This window comes from Periplaneta americana, chromosome 8 (genome assembly GCF_040183065.1).
Source record: "Periplaneta americana isolate PAMFEO1 chromosome 8, P.americana_PAMFEO1_priV1, whole genome shotgun sequence".
Lineage (NCBI taxonomy): Eukaryota > Metazoa > Arthropoda > Insecta > Blattodea > Blattidae > Periplaneta > Periplaneta americana.
This window is the reverse complement of record NC_091124.1, coordinates 130992511-131012446: the sequence shown is the minus strand read 5'-3', so window position 1 is coordinate 131012446 and position 19936 is coordinate 130992511. Positions and strand designations below refer to the sequence as shown.

Sequence of the window (19936 nt, the reverse complement as noted above, 5' to 3'; positions counted from 1 at the left end):
GCCTACTAATCAATTCATAAAGAATAATAAGTAAACAAAACAATTTTGTGACACTTGGAAAGAAAAAGAAAAAACATTAAGATAAGGAAACGTGAATGCCTGTGGTAGTCATTATCACAGTCTGATGGCAGATTGCTCCAGTGTTTGCTTGTGAGCGAGCTGTGGAACAGAAATTTTGTTTCCGATTCCATAGCAATGCCTTATGCTTTTTAAAGTATTTTGTCAGTGACTGGGACTGAATCTTCACAGTCTTTTTTGAGTACCCGTCAGTGATTCTGTTAATGTGTTCTCCCACCATTACAAAATCCATGCTCTTTGCTTGCAGGGCATTAACTACTGGTTCCATTACTGTTGAGTATTTTGCAATTGTAGTTTGGGCAATGATGAACGGAGATATGGTAACCGCTGAATGCAGCTGGTATGCTGATTTTCTCGTAGTGTAGTTTCCTTCGATAAATAGTTTTTGCATTGTGTTGACAAGCTAGGAAAAATTTTGTGCAAATAGTCTAATGCTTCTATATTTCTCTGACCATCTAGTCTCGCACATTTGCAGAAGATTGGATACCAAATTCCTATCAACAGTCGATTCCCTGAAGAAGTATATAGTATCCTTTACAGTGGCAGTAGTGTTTCCAATTACAGGTACATTATTTGCGTCATTGAGCATAAGATTTATTTTATGGTTTGAGCAATGGAAAAATAATGCTCGATTGTATTTTTTCCCTAAAATAATTTATATGCTACCCTCTTTGCCTGCCATTGTAGAACAGTCATCAGAACAAAATCTTAAACAATTTTGTAGTGGAAAATTTAGCTAACCAAAAAATTTTCAATTACTTCTGAGAAACACAGGAGATAGTTCTTTCCCAGATCTGTCATATGTTTCGTCAGCTAAAATTGCGTAAAACGTGGTTTTCTTAGCATCATTTGTCACAGTCTCCCTAATAATGCCACCATATAAACATATTGATTCGTTTTGTATGTTTGGCGACATGTAAACGTCATTCCAACGACACCAGCTGTGTTAACTGCTGGAATAGGAACTCTGAACTGAACCTACTTCAGTACCACCCACTACACAAATCTGATCGTTGCTTGAGCTGTGCAACGACTGCTTCTTATCAAATACATAGCACATGAAAATGGATACAACACCAACATAATAGACAACATCATAAGAAAGACTAAACACAAACAAGAAAACGCAACACAAACACAAGAATAAAACAAATGCATCACATAACATACAGAAACAAGAACACATGCAGGATTGCATCATCATTCAAGAAACTAAAATACAACGTTGCATACAGAACACACTACAAAAACATCTTAACACACAGACAAAACACACAAATAAATACAACTGAACAGGTGTATACAAACTGTCATGCAATAGTTGCAATGACAAATTACTCTACAATGGTTAGGTTTGTCCACAAGAAGTTCCAGTACATGGGTACAATACTGCAAGTGGGTGCGGTAATCTGGGGGCCTTAACTCATGCAACACCTGGATCCAGTATGAATGAGCATCAAGTTTCTTAACCATGCACCACACACCTGTGGGTTGCAATTCCAGTTCCTTTGATATGCACCGAAAACTCTTCTTTGGTGACTACAGAACTTTCTCCATCACACAACCGACATTCTCATTGCTCCCGGTGGTGCAGAGTCTTCCCGAATGTCCCTCATTATGATTCATCACAGACCCTGTTTGCTGGAACATTTGTACCCAAGACAGGATAGCCTTTGGTGGTGCAGGTTTATGGAAATGGTTCTGGAAAGCAGTTGCGTTGAATTTGAGGGAAGGCCCATTCATTCTGTCCCGTCTCGTAACTCTGGAAATAATGTTCCATGCACCACGTGCATTCCCAGGGCGGCATATTGTGGCATGTCGGCTCTCACACTCATTAACTCAACTTAACTGTGAAACAAAATAAATAAAATACACAGACCGTAAGTTATCTTTAATTGTTGAAAAACATGAACTCAATTTCGGTGACCTTTTTTGTGAAAAAGCCTGTATAAAAATGGGGAAACTGCAACACTTCTTCCTCTATGATAATTAAAACATTTAGTTTTTCTGATCTGGACTCTAAAGGTTGACACTCACTGGCATGAACCTACCGGAACAAACTGGAAACATTCTGCATGAGATGTATGCATGTATTTTAAATGGTACACGCTCACTTGTCTGAATAGAAGCTATCGCCTGCTGGTCCTGACTGACAGGATTCTCGCGACACAACCCAAACAGAAATTTCGGGACAGCTGATGGCGATCGTCAGCATTCAGATGTCTTTGTTGATCTTCGGAGAAAAGTGTGTTGGGTGTTCTCAGTATTTTCCCACTCAACATGTACTGGTGCGTTGTTCAGTCAGATTATTCTTAAAATGGATGATGGAAAGTTAATTTTAACAGTGCTAATTGCTCTTCAGGCATAGGCAGATAGAGAGCCGTTTCCTTGGGGAGGGGGGCAGAGCAAAACTATAGAATCCCTATATAATGGGGTTATGGGGGATATCATTTCCCGTCGGCCTGGTTGGTGCAGTTGGTATAGCGCTGGCCTTCTACGCTCAAGGTTGCGGGTTCGATCCCTGCCAGGTTGATGGCACTTAACTCCTGTGGGACAAAATTCCGGCACACCGGCGATTCTGATACAACCTCAGCAGTTGCAAGCATCGTTAAATAAAATATAACATTTTAACATTTAACATCATTTACCTCCTTCCTCCATTGCAGCTTGATCATTGTACAGTACAGTATATCGGAATATGATCATTTAATGAAAATATTTTCGGGGGGGACATGTTTCTTACAGTGTTACATCCATATCCGTGATGTTTCGGACCGAATTGTATAAGGTTTGAACTGTAGATCTACTACAAATTATATTATAATAGGGCGTAATTTAAAATAATCTCTCTTTTTTTTCTCTTTCGTATAGAAACACATATACACCAATAAAACTGTGTAACAGTGCTAACAGAAACTTTTTTTATATCAAGCTTTCCTGAAGATATATGAATTGTAAACTCTAATTATTTTATTTAATCTCGTCTTTACACATTATACCAGGATCATTTTTTTTTCTTCTGCATTGTTGTGCAGTATGTTACTCATATTTCTCCAAGTGGCGCCCTGAACACCTGCAGACTTCTAACACATGAGTACAGGCTGTTACAAAAGAAACATTACAGTGCTTCCATTCCTCATGAGGTATAGAAATTCTTATACATTAAAAATTTAAAATAAATATTATAGTTCAGACACATGAGCTGAAGATATGAATTCGTCAATTTAAGCACAAAAACTTAATCATAAACAAAAGCAAAAAAAAAAAAAAATCCTTTGAATTCAATATTTTCTAACGTTAATTAAAAAAGTGCCCCCATGCCTCCCCATAATTCCACCTATGATTTCAGGTGCTAATAACAGATGAAGTTCTAAAAATTTTTCCTTTCTCATACAAAAGTAATGAAAAAACATTACTGGATCTTTACACAAATCTGGGAAAAGATGGTTAAATTCATCAAAAACACTTTTTTTTTTTTATGACCTTGGTCCTCTGATTAAGGTTCCGGGGTGCTGGGTAACTTTCGGTGTTGAACTCCGGACTCATTTCACCGGCATTATCACCTTCATCTCATTCAGACGCTAAATAACCTAAGCTGTTGATAAAGCGTCGTTAAATAACTTACTAAAAAAAAAAAAAAAGGTTCTGGCTGATATCCACATCTATTACAGTACACTTCACTTGACGATATGTGTCAGGGAAGAACAATTGCTTGTATGCATCTGAAGTCTGACTAGTGTAATATGTAGCTAGTGGGCAATGTAGGGGGAAAGGAACTGGCCAACCTACTCCATTATCTCTTGGCCTAGTTGCCTCATAAGTGATGCCTTCTTGGTGGCACTTGTGGAGTTCAGACTTGTCTTCGAACAGTTGACTAAACAACAATGTTATGACCCCCATATTTTCTTTTTTATTTTCTTATTTTCTTCCTCATCAGCTAAAAGACTCAGTAAAATAAAATCATCTTCGGAACTGCTACTGTCACTACTATCAAATACTCTATAACAATAATACTGCAAAGCTTACCTGTTCAGCATTGCAAGCGGCAGCGAAAAGTGACTGTGCTGCTATCTAGCGGCTTGGATTGTTTACACACTTCTTGCGGCGTGCTGGGTTACATGAGGAAAAACAGAGAGTGTTCATTTGATGTCAATAAAAGATGCAAATCAATAGTTTTATTTAAGGTCACAAGGTTCACAACATTTTAAATTAATAAGAAGTTACAATGTTATTGGAGTACAAATGAAATGGAACAATTCTCGTATTTTCAAATATAATTGTGATTAAGTTGTGCATGACTTTAGAAACTTTTGTTCCTTGGCTAATGATTATCCATTTTATTTTTGATGTAACAATTTACTAGCACATTGAAATATTTATCAGTGAAGATACTGGCACAGTCGCTGCTTTAGGGATAAAGCCTGTATCTTGTATTTTATCTTTTACATCAAGCAGATGTGATTTTAAGATTTCTGCAGGCATTGTATCTTTTGATAGAAAATAACTTATACGTAGTTTGCTTTAAAATTTTGCACATGCCTCGAATAATGAAAACCAGTGCTTGGTTTGCAAATGGTACTTCAGAAATTTTTACGTCAGTTGAAGTCTGTTGATTATGCCTATCTATACCTAATTCAATGAATCCCTCAAAGTGTCTGTTTTAGTATTATAAGTTATGTTTCCCTTCAAAGACATTTCATCTTAAACAATAATAGTTACAACCTTTTTATTCAGTGGTACACTATCGGATTTTATTTTTAATAATTAATTGTAGAATGGTGTGATTTATACCGGGCCTATACCAAATTCATGAAGTCAATTTTTGAGAGATCTAACTGTTGGTAAACATAATTTTCTTCTTAAATATCTTTCGTATTGAGGTGAACATTAATGGAATATTGCGGCAAAATGTTTATCATAACTGGAATATCGTTTCCCCATTTCCTTCTTTTTAAGCACACTTGTGACTAATGAATTCATCATCTTGAACAATTTTAATTAAATCGGCATTTGGACTTGCTGTGTTTAGAACTGTCATCTCCGGTTGAGCCAGTTTTTATCTTTTAGGATTTCTTGTATCGTAAAAGAAATTATCTTAATTTAGTGAAATATTAATAATGCCTTTAAAATATAGGAATAGGCAAATTATTTGTCCGAATAACTACTTGAATCCCTTATTATGAAAAAACATGAGTCTGCTTTCTTCACAAAATCAACAATTCACATTTTTATGTTACGTATCCCAAGACACACTATTTGGATAAAAAAGTAAAGACTTTCAATTTTTTATACAGAGAAACTATAAACAAATTGTGTTTTATATGAACAATGTAAAGTAGATTTATGCAGTTTAGTAACTGTTTCAGTTAACACAGAGAATAATGTCATTACTAATTCACTATCTAATTATACGATGGAGGAGTATGGTCTGTCGTTTCTGTCTGATATCAGAAAACACGCACCTTCCTCGATGCAAGATCTAATACGTTTATTTGGGACCTTCGCGATTTTTTTATTGTGCTTTGATTTTGACTCATATTTTCGGAAGAAGGAGCTGTTAAATTCAGTGAAGGAATAACTATTATCTTCAGTCTGTTATTAAAACCAGGGTATTAAAAATTAACAGTCCTACAACTGATTTAAAACTTCGGTATACTTTACCCAATTTATTACGCCCTATTTTCACTTTCCCCTATTGTTTCGAATTATGGTTATTGACGTCCGATAATCAAAAGTAATCCGAATATATTTTGTGATTTTTGTACATAATATGTTCTATCCCTCTAATTTTAAACGTTTGTCTAGAACTGTTGACAGCGTTTTTAGTTAGTGCTCACATTTTGCTTATGATATCGTTTGTGTTTTGTTTTTAAAAGAAGTTTAGATAAGGACGCAAATAGCGATAGCTGACGCGCCCTATTAAACCTCATTAACTAAAGTCTGTTTGCGTTTGTTTACCTATATGAGCATGGCACACCTAGAAGACAAAAGCAAATAACTAGTGCCGGTAGTAGAAGCAGTAATAATAATAATAATAATAATAATAATAATAATCAGCATCATCTTGTAACAGAAAAGTACTATTCTATATACTGGTGTTTGCATGACTACTCCCAATCTCTATCTTTTGGAAATCTGAAGAAAGTTCTAGCATATTTTGCTAGGCATAGTTTTTACAAAGCATAGTACAAACATTTTCACATTTAACTGGCATTGTGTAGGCTACAACTATAATGAGAATAACCCTTAGGACATCATGTGTTTTTTGAAGAATAAAGCTCTTATCACAGTTCATTGGGGTATTCGTCACGCCATCCTCACTGCGTCCAATCCCTGCCGCTAGATAGCACTGGCGAGTCATTCGCCACTTTTACCGTGAACTTTCCTGTATTATCATTGTAGAGTATTTGCTACTATCCCACTGCATGATTGAAACCAGACTGCCTGTCGACTGGTACCAGAATATTCCAAGCAGTGAGCATCAGAGCATCCGCAGAAGATGGACTGCTGTAGATATCCATTCTGGTCGGTTCGTGGCAGTGAGCGTCAACCTTTATGGCCCATATAATTTCATTTGTCACTTTATCTTATTGAAGAGAAAATTCACAAGACGATCGTTTGAGGTGTTGTCTGTATTTATTTTTTTTTCAGAGAGATTTCACCATTAGTTTCTTTAATTAGTAGGCTGATATCCCATCTGCAGCGTGCCTGTATGAATTGACTCATAGATAATGAATACGAAAATAAATCGAATAATTTAGGAGATTATTACTATAAATAGACGAATAGTATGCTAAACACTACTATGGTTGTTAGAGGAGAAAAATTCGTTCTGGTGCCGGGGATCAATCCGATGCTGTGGATTGAACTTTGGCGTAGCTCACTGGTTAGAGCACTTGGTATGTAGAATCAAAGACCCAGGTTCGATCCCCAGCACCAGAATGAATTTTTCTCCTCTAATAATCATTGTTACCGTAACATATATTCTGTAGGACCAAAAGTTCATCTTTACGTAAACACTACTAATTTAGTACCATGAATTATACGACACTTCCATGAGAGTTTCGAAATAGTTTTTTTTTGCAGTTTCACAAAACTTTCTCTATATATTTCTGTTATTAAGGAATGACAGAGCACTGGTACGTTCAGCCAGAGGTCCCGGGATTGATACCCGGCCCCGGAACAATTTTTCCCTTGAAATTATTCAAATCTGCTTTACAGGGAGCCTTACCTGAAAGACTAGATTTGCATAATATATACGTCACTGTGTACGTTAACAGAAAACCACAATTCCAAGTCACACAGAGATTGTGTGTCTCTGGCGTTTCGTCAGCCCACGCGAGTTGTGTGGATATAAAGAGAAAAGTTGAGACGGTGTCAGGTGGAGTTCCTGGGTAGCTCAGTTGCAGAGTGCTGGTACATTCAACCAGAGGTCCCGGGATCGATACCCAGCCCCGGAACAATTTTTCCCTTGAAATTATTCAAATCTGCTTTACAGGGAGCCTTACCTGAAAGACTAGATTTGCAGTATTTTGTATGTGTTTATTTCAAAACTATGTTTTTCAAGCAAGAAATCATAGTCCAATTAGGTTTTAACCAGAATTTGCAATTGCAGTGCCATTCTTTTAATTGTAGGTGACATTATCAGAGAAGTTCCTCGTATCTGTGTGCAGTGAATACAATCATGTTCGTACCTGGAGTGTGACAAGATTCCGAGGAATGATTTCCACACAACCTGGTTCCACACCTGTTGCATCATTCAAGATAGTCTCTCTTGATGAGGTAGAGCCTTATGTCAGTTACGCTGCTGGAAATGACTGTGGTAAGTTTTTCTATTTTATAATTTACATGCATTAATATCCAGTCTTATATATAGCAGCATAATTCTCATGGTGATGTGATCATGGGATTGAACAGGTCCATTTGGTGAACAAGATGATGAACAAGTATTTGTCCAGAAGGTCGTACCAGAAACAGATCAGCTGTTTGTGAGACTTGCATCCAATGGAAAGAGGTATGATGTTAACAGTTCTTTTATTCTTAATTCTTCATATGTGCATGTAACAACCAAATACTGACTGCTTTTTTTCAAAGACGATATTTCTTCTGATGTACACCCTAAGACAAAAAAATTGGGAAGACTCTTGAAGTCAAATTTCGTCTAAGCCCTTCTTGACCGTGTGCACAGTTCACAGTAGATTGAAATCTACTCTTTGACATGTAGTTAGCCTGAATTGCGATATTGCTACATGTTGCATTAACTCAGTGATGAAGTACAGAGTGCTGATCACTAGCAAGTGAAGAGTACATAGGTTCAAATCATCCTTGATGTGACTTTTTTGATAACATTTCATTATTTCATTTAATAATGACTTTACATTAACATTTTGTTTTCATCCTCATTGCTTAGTAGTATCAACTTTCTTTTTTAATGCGAAATATAAATATGTAATAAACTGCCTGACAAAAGAACCGTGACATTGAGGTTTTTTTTTGTAATATTGTTAATTATATCAATAAAAATTAATTTTAATTATACTATATTCAAACATGAATTGAAATTAACATTTGCTGCAACTTCCTTGTAAGACAAGAATCAGATTTGTATACCTTTTCATTTCTAAATGAGAATAAATGCAGAATAAATATGGGAAATATGGCTACCTGTAATTATTGGGTTGAGAAGCTTTTAGTCATCCAGTCTGCTCTCAAAAAACCTGAAAGTTAGAATTTATAAAATAGTTATATTACAGGTTGTTCTGTATGGTTGTGAAACTTGGACTCTCACTTTGACAGAGGAACAGAAGCTAAGGGTGTTCGAGAATAAGGTGCTTAGGAAAATATTTGAGGCTAAGAGGGATGAAGTTACAGGAGAATGGAGAAAGTTACACAAGGTAGGACTGCACGCATTGTATTCTTCACGTGACATATTTAGGAATATTAAATCCAGATGTTTGAGATGAGCGGGCCGTGTAGCATGAATGGGCGAATCCAGAAATACATATAGAGTATTAGTTGAGAGGCTGGAGGGAAAAAGATCTTTGGGGAGACCGAGACATGGGAGGATAATATAAAACTGGATTTGAGGCAAGTAGGATATGATGGTAGAGAGTGGATTAATCTTGCTCAGGATAGGAACCAATGGCGGGCTTATGTGAGGGTGGCAATGAACCCCTGGGTTCCTTGAAAGCCATTTGTAAGTAAGTATTACAAAATGTAAATCATTTTAATCAAACAAATACATGTTACAGACATTACATATTACGTTATTTTGACTTTTTTTGATGTACAGTACTTTTAATGTTTAATTCATTGGTTAGGAAATTAATATTATTCTAATAATTGATTTGTCATTTCAACATAATATATCTTGTTGTTATGTAATTGGTTTTGCTTAAATAATTAACATTTGACTGATACTTAAGTGTTCAATATGAAATTGTAATTAACGGACCTGATGATGTCTTATGTGAAACGAAAATGTCCATACAGATAAAAGAATAAAAAATCGAGATGGAAGACTATTATGTGAAATCGTCCACTTTAATGATAAGTTTAAAACGGAAATATCATCAAAAATCCAAATGACATTATTGATTTTTTGTAAATCATTTATTTTTTGTTTATTAAGAAAACTGTGATCTTTGCTAACAGATCAAAGTATTGGTGGGAGCTATCTTAATAGAGCCATAAAAATTACATAGAAGATGCAAATCAAATTTTTGTTCATTTACAAAATAAAGGCAAAAAATTAACTTAACCTCACAAATTACCAAATTATGATTTATTATTGCCAGGAGTTTTTTCTTCACAGGTTAAAAGATTATTAGTATCACTTACAGTGAGAAACATAAAATTACACTTAGTACGTTGGTAATATTGGTACCTACATTCTGGAAAAGAATACAAAGGAAATGGCATTAATTATTATTTTGAAATACTAATCAAATATGCAATTTACACAGTATCGCTGTGCTAAAACCTTAACATTTTCTGTCATACCTTCTACCAAGTGAAGTGATCAATTGTCAGACAAGTCCAGTTTCTGTAAAAATTAACTTTCAATTGAGAGAATAACCAATAAGTTAGAAAATGATTTTAAATTGTTAAAATATGTTCTAGAGATTAAAAAGATGAAACATCTAATGCAAAATAACCGTCTGAATTTTGATTGTTAGTCAAGTAAATATGATATTTATTAAAATTTAAAGTGGAATCAATTAATTGAAACTTAATAGTTTCCAACACATGTTTATTGGTTTCACTAAAATTTCTTTACAATTGGAGAATAGTGCAGACCACACCACCTCATTCTAGTGCCAATGTCATGAAAGCATGGAGCTCTACCTTAATGTTCCTGAATTCATCTTCATGGCTCTCTAAAGGGGACATGTACTTTTACCTTTATCTATTAAAATTGCCTTATGGTGGCATGCTATTATAGTCAGCATACTTTTTGTACAACTATTAATCGAGGGTATTCACTGTTGTATTATTGTCAAACTTTTCAAGAGAGAAAACAAGAAGAACTGGAAAGAAACTACATTTTAAATTTATTTTTACTCTTTGAACATGTATTTTATTTCTAGTCCACCAGATAAAACTCCAGTAATAAATAAACGAGAGTGGGTGGGTGAGTGAGTGAGTGAGTGATGCCATCTCTAAAAGTTTACTGCTGTGGCTGACTCTGCCTATGTGTGAATTTGCTTGTGGTGGTAGAAGCTTATTAGGACGAACAGATGTTACCAATTTGTTAATTTTCCCAGTTTTCTTAGAAAATAGAAAATTCTAGTGTATGGAACATAAAACTACATTAACTTGGCACAGAAGCATGTTTGTTTCTAATTATCTTCAAGTAGATAGAATCACATTTATCTCGAACTGTGTTATGCTAATATAATAACCCCACTGACATTAGAGATGAATTACTGGATGTGTATTCTCGTTTTTATCAGGGTGTGTGTGATTAAAGCTGTAGATGGCACTACTATAACTTCCTTCTGTGTCCATGAATGTGAGGGTTCCAGTCGAATGGGATCTCGACCTCGCAGGTTTATCTTCACAGGTCACAGTAATGGAGCTATTCAGATGTGGGACCTGACAACAGCTCTTGATCTCTCTTCTAAGGGCGAGCCAGGTATTATTAGTTTAATTTATATCTGTACAGTGTTTTGTAGTGTATAATTGTATGATCAATGCTGTTCAAAACAGTGTGCATTAGATTACGTTGTGTTTGGAGTAAGGAATAAATGTTTGTTCTCTTTTTGTACAACTTTGGATACCTAACACTATTAGCTCACAAGTAAATATTCTCGTGGAGGCAGATAAAATAATAATATGTGTTACAAGAGCGGTATGTTGAAGTTTTCATGTTCGAGGAAAAGTTTAAAAAAGCGAAACGTAGTTGAGCTTGTTTAATTTCTGAGAATTGAAAGAAAACATACCACTCATGTATCGTACATTATTTTGTGCAAAGATCGTTTATTACATACCTGAAAGAGGAATTTCTAATTAGTTGCAATGAAATCTCCATCTTGGTTTCTGTTCAATGACGGTAAATTTGCAAAACAAAAATATCTATCTTCAACATTGTTGCTTTAAAATGTTTTCTGTGTTTACTATACTCCAGCAGGCTGTGATATACGTCTGTCTTTTTTTTCTCCCAGTCTATGATGAGTCTGGAATCTTGTTGATTTTTTCACTGCTTCCTTAATGTTACTTGCATCACGAAAGCAGTAACTTTAGTGGAGTTGTAGAGTTTACTTAATTTTTGCAAATATTTAAAAACAATAATTAACAGTGCAATTTAGGTGAAATTGCAGTGGTAAGTTTCCAATTTATAATATTACTATATTGAACGTCTTTAAAAATAATATGTTAAAAGCCTAAAGCAGTAAAATCAATATGTCATTTAAGCGGTAAGAAGAGGGAAATTGTTACTGTGTGTTAGGTTGGAATTTTAGACTTTCCGTGGATTGGTTTTGTGCGGAAACCAAGCAAATACGCACGATCTCGCACAAAAATTATTTTTTCTGACATATGGAGCTGAAGTTTGTCAAATTCCAACTAGAGAAACAAAAAGAATTTTATGCTCGACCATGCTGAAATGTAGTAATTATACACCTGGTAATAGCCCTTTAATGCACCTCATTAAAGTACACCTATTCATTATAGTTCAGTTGTTCAGCCAATGAGAAATCACCATTGTAGCATTATAAAAGTGCAAGTATTGATTATTCTCGGATATGCAACCGAAAGACAACTAGCGAAATGTCACAGAGGCTGGAAATCCAATACTGTAGCAGAAGATTATGTTCTGTTACTATAATAGTTAGCGTTAATTGTAAATAATATTCAAATAAATTCAATTTGTCATCTCGTTTTTCAATTCTAAATCAATTTCCAGGTTATATCAAGATTAATGTTCATGTTATTCTCTAGATTATATCAACGTCAATGACATTCGTTCCTCGGAAAAAATCAATACTTTCGCGTCTGCGCACATCTCACAATTTAGAAGGTCAGTTCCGCTCCTCACTTAGATAACCATAATATGAATACTTATGAATAATTTCAAGTTAGAAATATGGTCGAGCATAAAAAGTCGTATGAAACTTGCCTATAATGGTAATTAAGATGCTTATATGAAAATTATGAAACTCGCGCTCGTTTCATAAACAAACATACTCGCGTCTTAATTACTACCATTATAGGCTCGTTGCATAATGTACTATTAAGTACAGAAATGGCTGTCCTAAGATGATCAACTGGGAAATCTAAAATGGAAAAAATAAGAAATAGACGAATAAAAGAAATTATGGAAGTACAAGACGAGCCAGACATTATAGATATAATAGAAAGGAAAAGTTTACAGTGGTATGGCCATATCAGAAGAATGCCAGAACAACAATTACCAAAAATAATTATGGAATGGATCCCACCAGAATGAGGGGAAGAAAGACGACCAAAGAAGACTTGGATGGAGGGCATACTAGCAGCTATGGATGCTAGAGGATTAGAGTCAGGCCAATGGATGAACAGAGAGGAGTGGCATTTGGTTTCCAGAAGACGGTGACAGCTGTTAGGACACTGGAATGATTGATTGATTAATAATGTCAAAACAAGTGCATATACAAATTTTGACCAATTGAGTACAATTACGAGGGCTTTAAAAAAATTATTTCTCAGGGGTCATTTACAGAAAGAAAACACAATTTCATTGGAAAAATTTATTGGAACAGATACAGCAAGTGTTGAGCTATTTTTCAACGTATTCCCCATTTGAATTGAGACATTTGTCATCCCATTGGATCGACAGATAAGGCAGACGGCTGTCACACACTGTCCGATCCGAGGGGCAGACTCATACGACAGGGATATAAAAGTTGATCTCACGATATGACAAATATCTCAATTCCGGTGGAAAATATGTTGAAAGATAGTTTAAAAATTGCTGTATCTGTTCCAGTAAATGTTTCCATGAAATTGTGTTTTCTTTCTGTAAATGGTACCAGGGAAACTTATTTTTTACAGCCCTTGTAATTGCGCTCGAGGGCCAGAATTTGTATAAGCACTTATTTGAACATTATTAATATAGTGGAAGAAACAAAATAACTTATCTGCCCCCATGAGAATGTTTGCTTGTCAGTTCCAAGCTTTCCGCATGTTTTAATGACTTGCTGTAAAAGTCTTTTTATATTTTTGCAACAATAATAATAAGATATAATTTATAATTTCATAATTCGGACGACAGAGAATGCTGCAGTCTCATAAGCTTACAAAGACATCTCTATCATCATTATCGATACAATTTGTTTTGTTATTCACACTCCCTCATCTGGAAGGTCTGGTAACGAAAGTGAAGAGTGGAAGGAGGAGGAGACGAAGAATGAAGGCACTGACCATGGACCATCCCTGATTGAAACACACTTAAACCCTCATTAAAATCTCTGGTTTTTCCTTAAAACCTTCATTTTGTTTCATGCCCTATTCCATTATCTTAGTCAAATTCCAGGAAATTGTCTTCTCTCTCTGAGATATGCAGTACAGTCATTGAAACAAGATGATGATTTTTAAGAAGTTGTGGTGCAAGTACTTTGAATAATATTTAAATGTCATTTTCTTTCAATTTTATGTCATTTTTCCATTACTTTAAGGGCATTTTATTGATAATTTTAAGTAAATTTTTAGGTCAACATCTGCCCCCATGTAATCACAATGGGCGAATTTATTCTGGGTGATGGTAAGAATGAAAGCCGTTGGGTGTAATCCCATTGGACGAGTATTTCAGAACCAGTGTTCTTGTGTGAATTTTGGGTCAAATATCATTGCGTGAAGTAGCCTGGACTCCTGCCCAAAAAATTATTTTGCGGCTACCTTGATGTAAGATGCTAGAGTCACTGTGAGCAAAAGTGGAACTTTGCACACTACAGGCGCACATTCCAGTCATTATTGTCTCCATAGTTACAATATACAACAGTACCTACTAAAATTTGTGTGAGCAATAGCTGAGCATAGTGGTCTAGTTATTATGGAATGGTCACTGTGATCCAGCACTGTGACCTATTCTGACTTGTTGCACTAACCCTCAACCTATGCGCATCCCCAAATCCACACCGACTAATTGTACTAAGGTTTGCTGCATACCAAGGTTTTGAGCAAGCCACCCCAATCGTCCCTAGGCCAGCCCCCTCCATTCATCACCAGAGTCCACACCTGTGGAGTAATGGTCAGCACGTCTGGCTGCGAAACCAGGTGGCCCGGGTTCTAATCCCGGTCGGGGCAAGTTACCTGGTTGAGGTTTTTTCCAGGGTTTTCCCTCAACCTAATATGAGCAAATGCTGGGTAACTATCAGTGCTGGACCCCGGACTCATTTCACCTGCATTATCACCTTCATATCATTCAGACGCTAAATAACCTAAGATGTTGATACAGCATCGTAAAATAACCCAATAAAATAAAATAAATTCATCACCAGCCAGCTATCAGGAAGTGCTATGGAATGATGAGATGGTGACGGAATTATGTAGATGCCTAATATGGGGAAAAACGAGAGAACCCCGAGAAAAACCTCAACTGCGACCTTGTCCATCACAAGTGTCACTATGGATTTAATGAAAAATCCCAGTCTAGACCAGGACTCAAACCCAGGTCGCCTGTGTGACAGGCTCGAGGTCTGACCACTCAGCCACTGCAGGAGGTCTGTTATTAACTTAATGGGCTTAGAATGTCTACTCCTATTCACTGTTATACAATTTCGAGTCCAGATGTTCACAAATAGCTGCTGACTTCATTTTAGCTAACCTTGCAGGATGGTAAGAGGAATAAGAAAGCACATTTCCTCAGAAAACATATTTTAAACGACAGCTGTGATCAAGTTTTTGTTTTCCTCTGTTTCACAGCTTCGCAAATGTCAGGAGGACCAAATGCAGAAGAATTGCTGAAGCTCTTGGACCAGTGTGATCTCAGCAACAGTCACTGTTCAACTCCTTGCATCTCACCTTGCCCTTCAATGGCTGCAACAGCTGCTGCTCGCATCAAGGCTTCCAATGTAGCATTCCTGAATCAGTCCCAGGACTCTGCAGACCGTGGCGGTGGAGGCACTCAGTGTTAGGCATGCAAGTTGTAATGTATATCTTGACTTTCTGTGATAGGTTGAGCAACTCAGAACATGTTTGTGTCAACAGCATGTTACTTTCTCTACAGTAAAACATATCTTAAGGGAGGATATTAAATCATTCTGTTTAGAAAATGAAAGAAATACAGTATGTTTTTACTTAAGAGTTTTATGTTCATACTACTGGCTATAGGCCTTTATATCTCTAACATATTTATTTGTATTTTCACTTGAATAAAAGTAGTAAATCTTCTTTATTATGACAAAAAATAAGTTTATTTTTTCCTGACACAATGTGGAGTTTTTAAGTACAGGTAGGACTATAAGTCAACTTGTTTATTTCACAACTAACAAACAACTAATGACTCATATACATACACATAACTTATTTATTTAGAAGATCTGTGTGTGCACCGTCATTCATTCATTCATTCATTCATTCATTTATTTTATTCCATAGATCTTACATGAGCAATGAAGCTTTAAGATGTGGAACATGTCAACATTTTACAATATTACAATTACAATTACATGACATAACTGAATATGACGCCATATTAAAATATGACAGGGGTAAAATGCCCCACATATTTTTTCCTCAGAATATATTTAATGAAAATTGTTGCAGTTTGGTGGCAATGTAAATTAACGTTTCTTCTTCCCACACTATTTTTCTACAGTCTCCATCATGATGTACAGCCTTATGCCAGCCAGTGGCGTAGCATGGCAATATGGTCTGAGTAGACTATATTAAAAAGTTATCGACACTCAATTTTTGTTTGATTTATGGTACAAACTAGAAGCAGTATATAGAATATAAGTGAGTACCTACCACATTCTATTAATTTGAAACAAGTTAATCTTTTTTTTTAAATCATGATATACCCAGTCCTAATAATTGTAGGCCTAGCTGTACAAGTGGACGAAACATTGGATATCTCATGCAAGCTTCTTTAATTTATCTCTGAATCTGTTCATTTAGAACTGACGTGATAATCTTAATCAGTTCGTTCTGGATATCTGGCGAAATGCCTTTGAAAAAGAAGAAGATAAGTGATCCTTCATAAATTGTTCTTCTTGTGCAGTATAATCTAACAATTCTAAAAAATTACCCTTATTCTTTGACTCCAACCTTTCTCTGTTTCCCCTGAAAGCTAGTTCTTATTTTCCTAAGAAATTTACAGCTTGAACAAGACGACCCAATATTTTGCGATGAGCAGACACTTTTTCATTGTGTTTAACGGCAGACAAATGTGCAGCTTCAGATAAAACATGTTCAGTTCGTGTACCCCTACCCAGTAGTTGAAACGATTTCCTATTATGAGTATGTCTTTTAGACCCTTCATGTTTGCATGCTTTCCGTTACTTTCTTTACACTTTGTATTCCTTCTTCACTCCACTTTTTTGCCCCCAAACAATAGACCTACTGTACAAACCAATACAATTTATTTTGAGTATGACTGCCGGTTAACCAATTACATTTGTCATATCACGATGTTTGAAACGTCCGCTTTTGTCTCTTCTAATGCAAGATAATGTCAAGTTTAGGGGTTGGTCTTTTACTTTTTAATTCGCACTTTCTTTCCTAAAACAGTGTCGAAAACTGCATTTTTAGTCAATATCAACCAAATCAATAGAAAACTTCCAAAACAATTAAAATAGGAATATTTATTTAACAGTTGAAACTTGGTCATTGAGTGAGGGATATTGGCGTATTCAGCCGACCGTTTCCCACCCTCATTATCACTTCAAGAGAGCAGGTAGTTAAAGACTAAACCCTCAAAAATAACATTCAGTCTCAGACACTGCGTCTTATGCCACATTTAAGGAAAATAAATAAACCCAGTCTTCCTTCAGCGGGCAGGTTAAAATTCAATGGAAAAAGCTATATAACTCACACTTGCATGAGACTAGGAAGGTTCCAGTCTTTACTCGACTGTTCTGCCGCATCAAATAATTTCAAGACTGCCTAATCACATGGCACAGAAGTTGGACACTATCGTAGTTTATTTATTTATATTTTTCGGTCAGTAGACTCAGTCTCAAAGTCTCCCCTGACGCTACACCACTGATGCCAGCATGGAACAAGTGCATGTTTTCCTTATCAGTACCAGCTCTTGTCCTGCATGTGTAACCATTTCCTCACTGCATCAGTTATGCTGTCGTCACTTTCAAAATGAGTTCCACACAAAGCTTCTTTAAGAGACCCAAAGATGAAGTTTAATGGTGCAGATCTGGGCTGTATGGTAGGCGGACCAGCATGGTCCAACCCATTTTGGTGATGTGTTCCCAGGTTTGCAGAGTTATCTTCCTGGAGCAACATTTCTGCTGAATTCTTGCCAGGCCAAACTTGCCAGAAGTGTTTTTTGAGCTTGTTCAGGATGTTGATGTCTGCCTCTTGAGTTAATGGTTACTCCTCTTGACGTCACATCCACAAGAATGGCTCCTTCACAATCCCAAAAGAAGTAACCATGACTTTTCCTGCTGAGAGAGCGTCTTAAATTTTTTTTTCTGGGCGAATGAGGATGATGCCACTCCATTGCCTTTTTGTCTCCAGTTCAAAATGATGCACCAAGTTTCGTCACCTGTCACAATCCAGGACAAAAAGGCCTCCCTTTCGATTTCAAAGTGCTCTAACAATTCAGAAGAAATGGCTTTGCTCTGCAGCTTGTGAGACTTCATTGTACCCAATTTGAACAGACTTAAATAACCGAGAGCCTCAATAATTAAACAAGCACTCTCAATGCTTACCGACAGCTGTAGGGCCATTTGTCATGTTGTGATATGGCGATCCACATGAATAATGACATCCGTCTGGAGTGTTGGCTATGATAGGTCATCCAGCATGCGGCAGATGTCGAAGATCAGTTTTTGCATTTCTTGACACCAGAACTCTCTGAGCCCACCACTCAAAAGTGCTCCTGTCAACTGCACGACTACCATACCCTGCACACTAACGTTTATGAATATTCACCATACTTTCGTTTTCGAAAACCAAAAATAAACTACTGTTTGCTGCTTGTAATGAGAGTCTGCAACAGACGCCATTTTAACAGTAAACTACATTTGTCAGAATGACTTGCAACTTTGTACACACGCGGGAGAAACATCAGATTTCAATCCCTCAAATGTGCACTTTTCTATCTTTGTTAATGGCTGAGAGAAAAAAAATGTGGGGCATTACTTTTTGAACAATGTTCGTAGTAGAGAACAGGGAATCTGCAGATGAGCAGGTGATTTTTTAAAAAGCAGAAGTTGGACTTCAAAAAGCAGGTAGCAACATCAAAGAAGTAATAGAGGAATTTAATTTGAAGATTTCAACTGCTAAAACAAAATCCATAGCATTCAAGAGAAAAAATTACGAACAATGTAAGATAGTTATAAACAGTGAAATTATTGAACAAGTATCTAATTTTAATCAGGAGCGGCTCGTCCTAATATTCTATTGTGCTATAGCACACCTGTAATTTTGTTAAAATAAATGTTGTTAATGATGCGAGTAATATTATGCTGCAAAAACATTACGAATCTGCTCATTTTTCAGATAGCATTAGGTTGCAAACAATTATGCAGTATGCTGAGTTGCACTGTAGCAAGAGCTGCACACTTTGAATGTTGGCGGAGGTTAAAATACCCTTAAGCGAATGACATATTCTCCCAGCATTAGCACGAGAAACTGGTCAGCAGTGCGCTATTTTTCCAGTAGAACCCTGAATCTGGGGTTGGTTGGAAACATCAGTAGTAGTGAGTGAAATGTTCTTGATCTGCCAGCAATTCTACGGGCTGATGCTGAACTTACAATGAAATTTAAAAATAAAGAATATTTAAAAGTGACTGCATTGTATATAATTTGTAGATATACTTTCTCCTCTCTGAGAATTCAAGTTGAATAGTATTAATGTCTTACATTATAGCAGATATTATTATTATTATTATTATTATTATTATTATTATTATTATTATTATTAATTATTGAAGTGAAACAGTTCGAAAGGCCTACACTTAATTTGATTATAAATCAGAAAACAAAAGATGGGAAAAACTGTGCAAACAACAGAAAATTTCACAGGATAGAATATGACAATAGTTGGATATGTTCTTAAGGAACGCCGTGTCCCAGGAACGCAACACTGTACTTGCTATGGTATCAATTGAGAAGAAGATTGTGTCTGGCATAAAAGGATAATAGAGAAGTTCTGCAGTAGGAAGTAGCGTAATATGAACTTAATTTTTGACATTAG

At 36.0% G+C, this 19936-nt stretch overlaps 1 protein-coding gene across 5 annotated transcripts in view; it reads left to right on the top strand.

The window, feature by feature from the left end:
* Window positions 1–15968, top strand: part of LOC138705047 (BTB/POZ domain-containing protein KCTD3) — a 139761-nt gene extending 123793 nt beyond the window's left edge. For 3 of the 5 annotated variants that reach the window (XM_069833620.1, XM_069833619.1, XM_069833618.1), the window contains 4 exons: window positions 7714–7900; window positions 7996–8092; window positions 11034–11215; window positions 15481–15968. In XM_069833620.1, coding sequence (XP_069689721.1) covers window positions 7714–7900; window positions 7996–8092; window positions 11034–11215; window positions 15481–15692 — 678 coding nt within the window. In that variant the 3' untranslated portion in view covers window positions 15693–15968. The other 2 variants (XM_069833621.1, XM_069833622.1) reach the window with 2 other exon arrangements.
* The last annotated feature ends 3968 nt before the right edge of the window (window positions 15969–19936 follow it).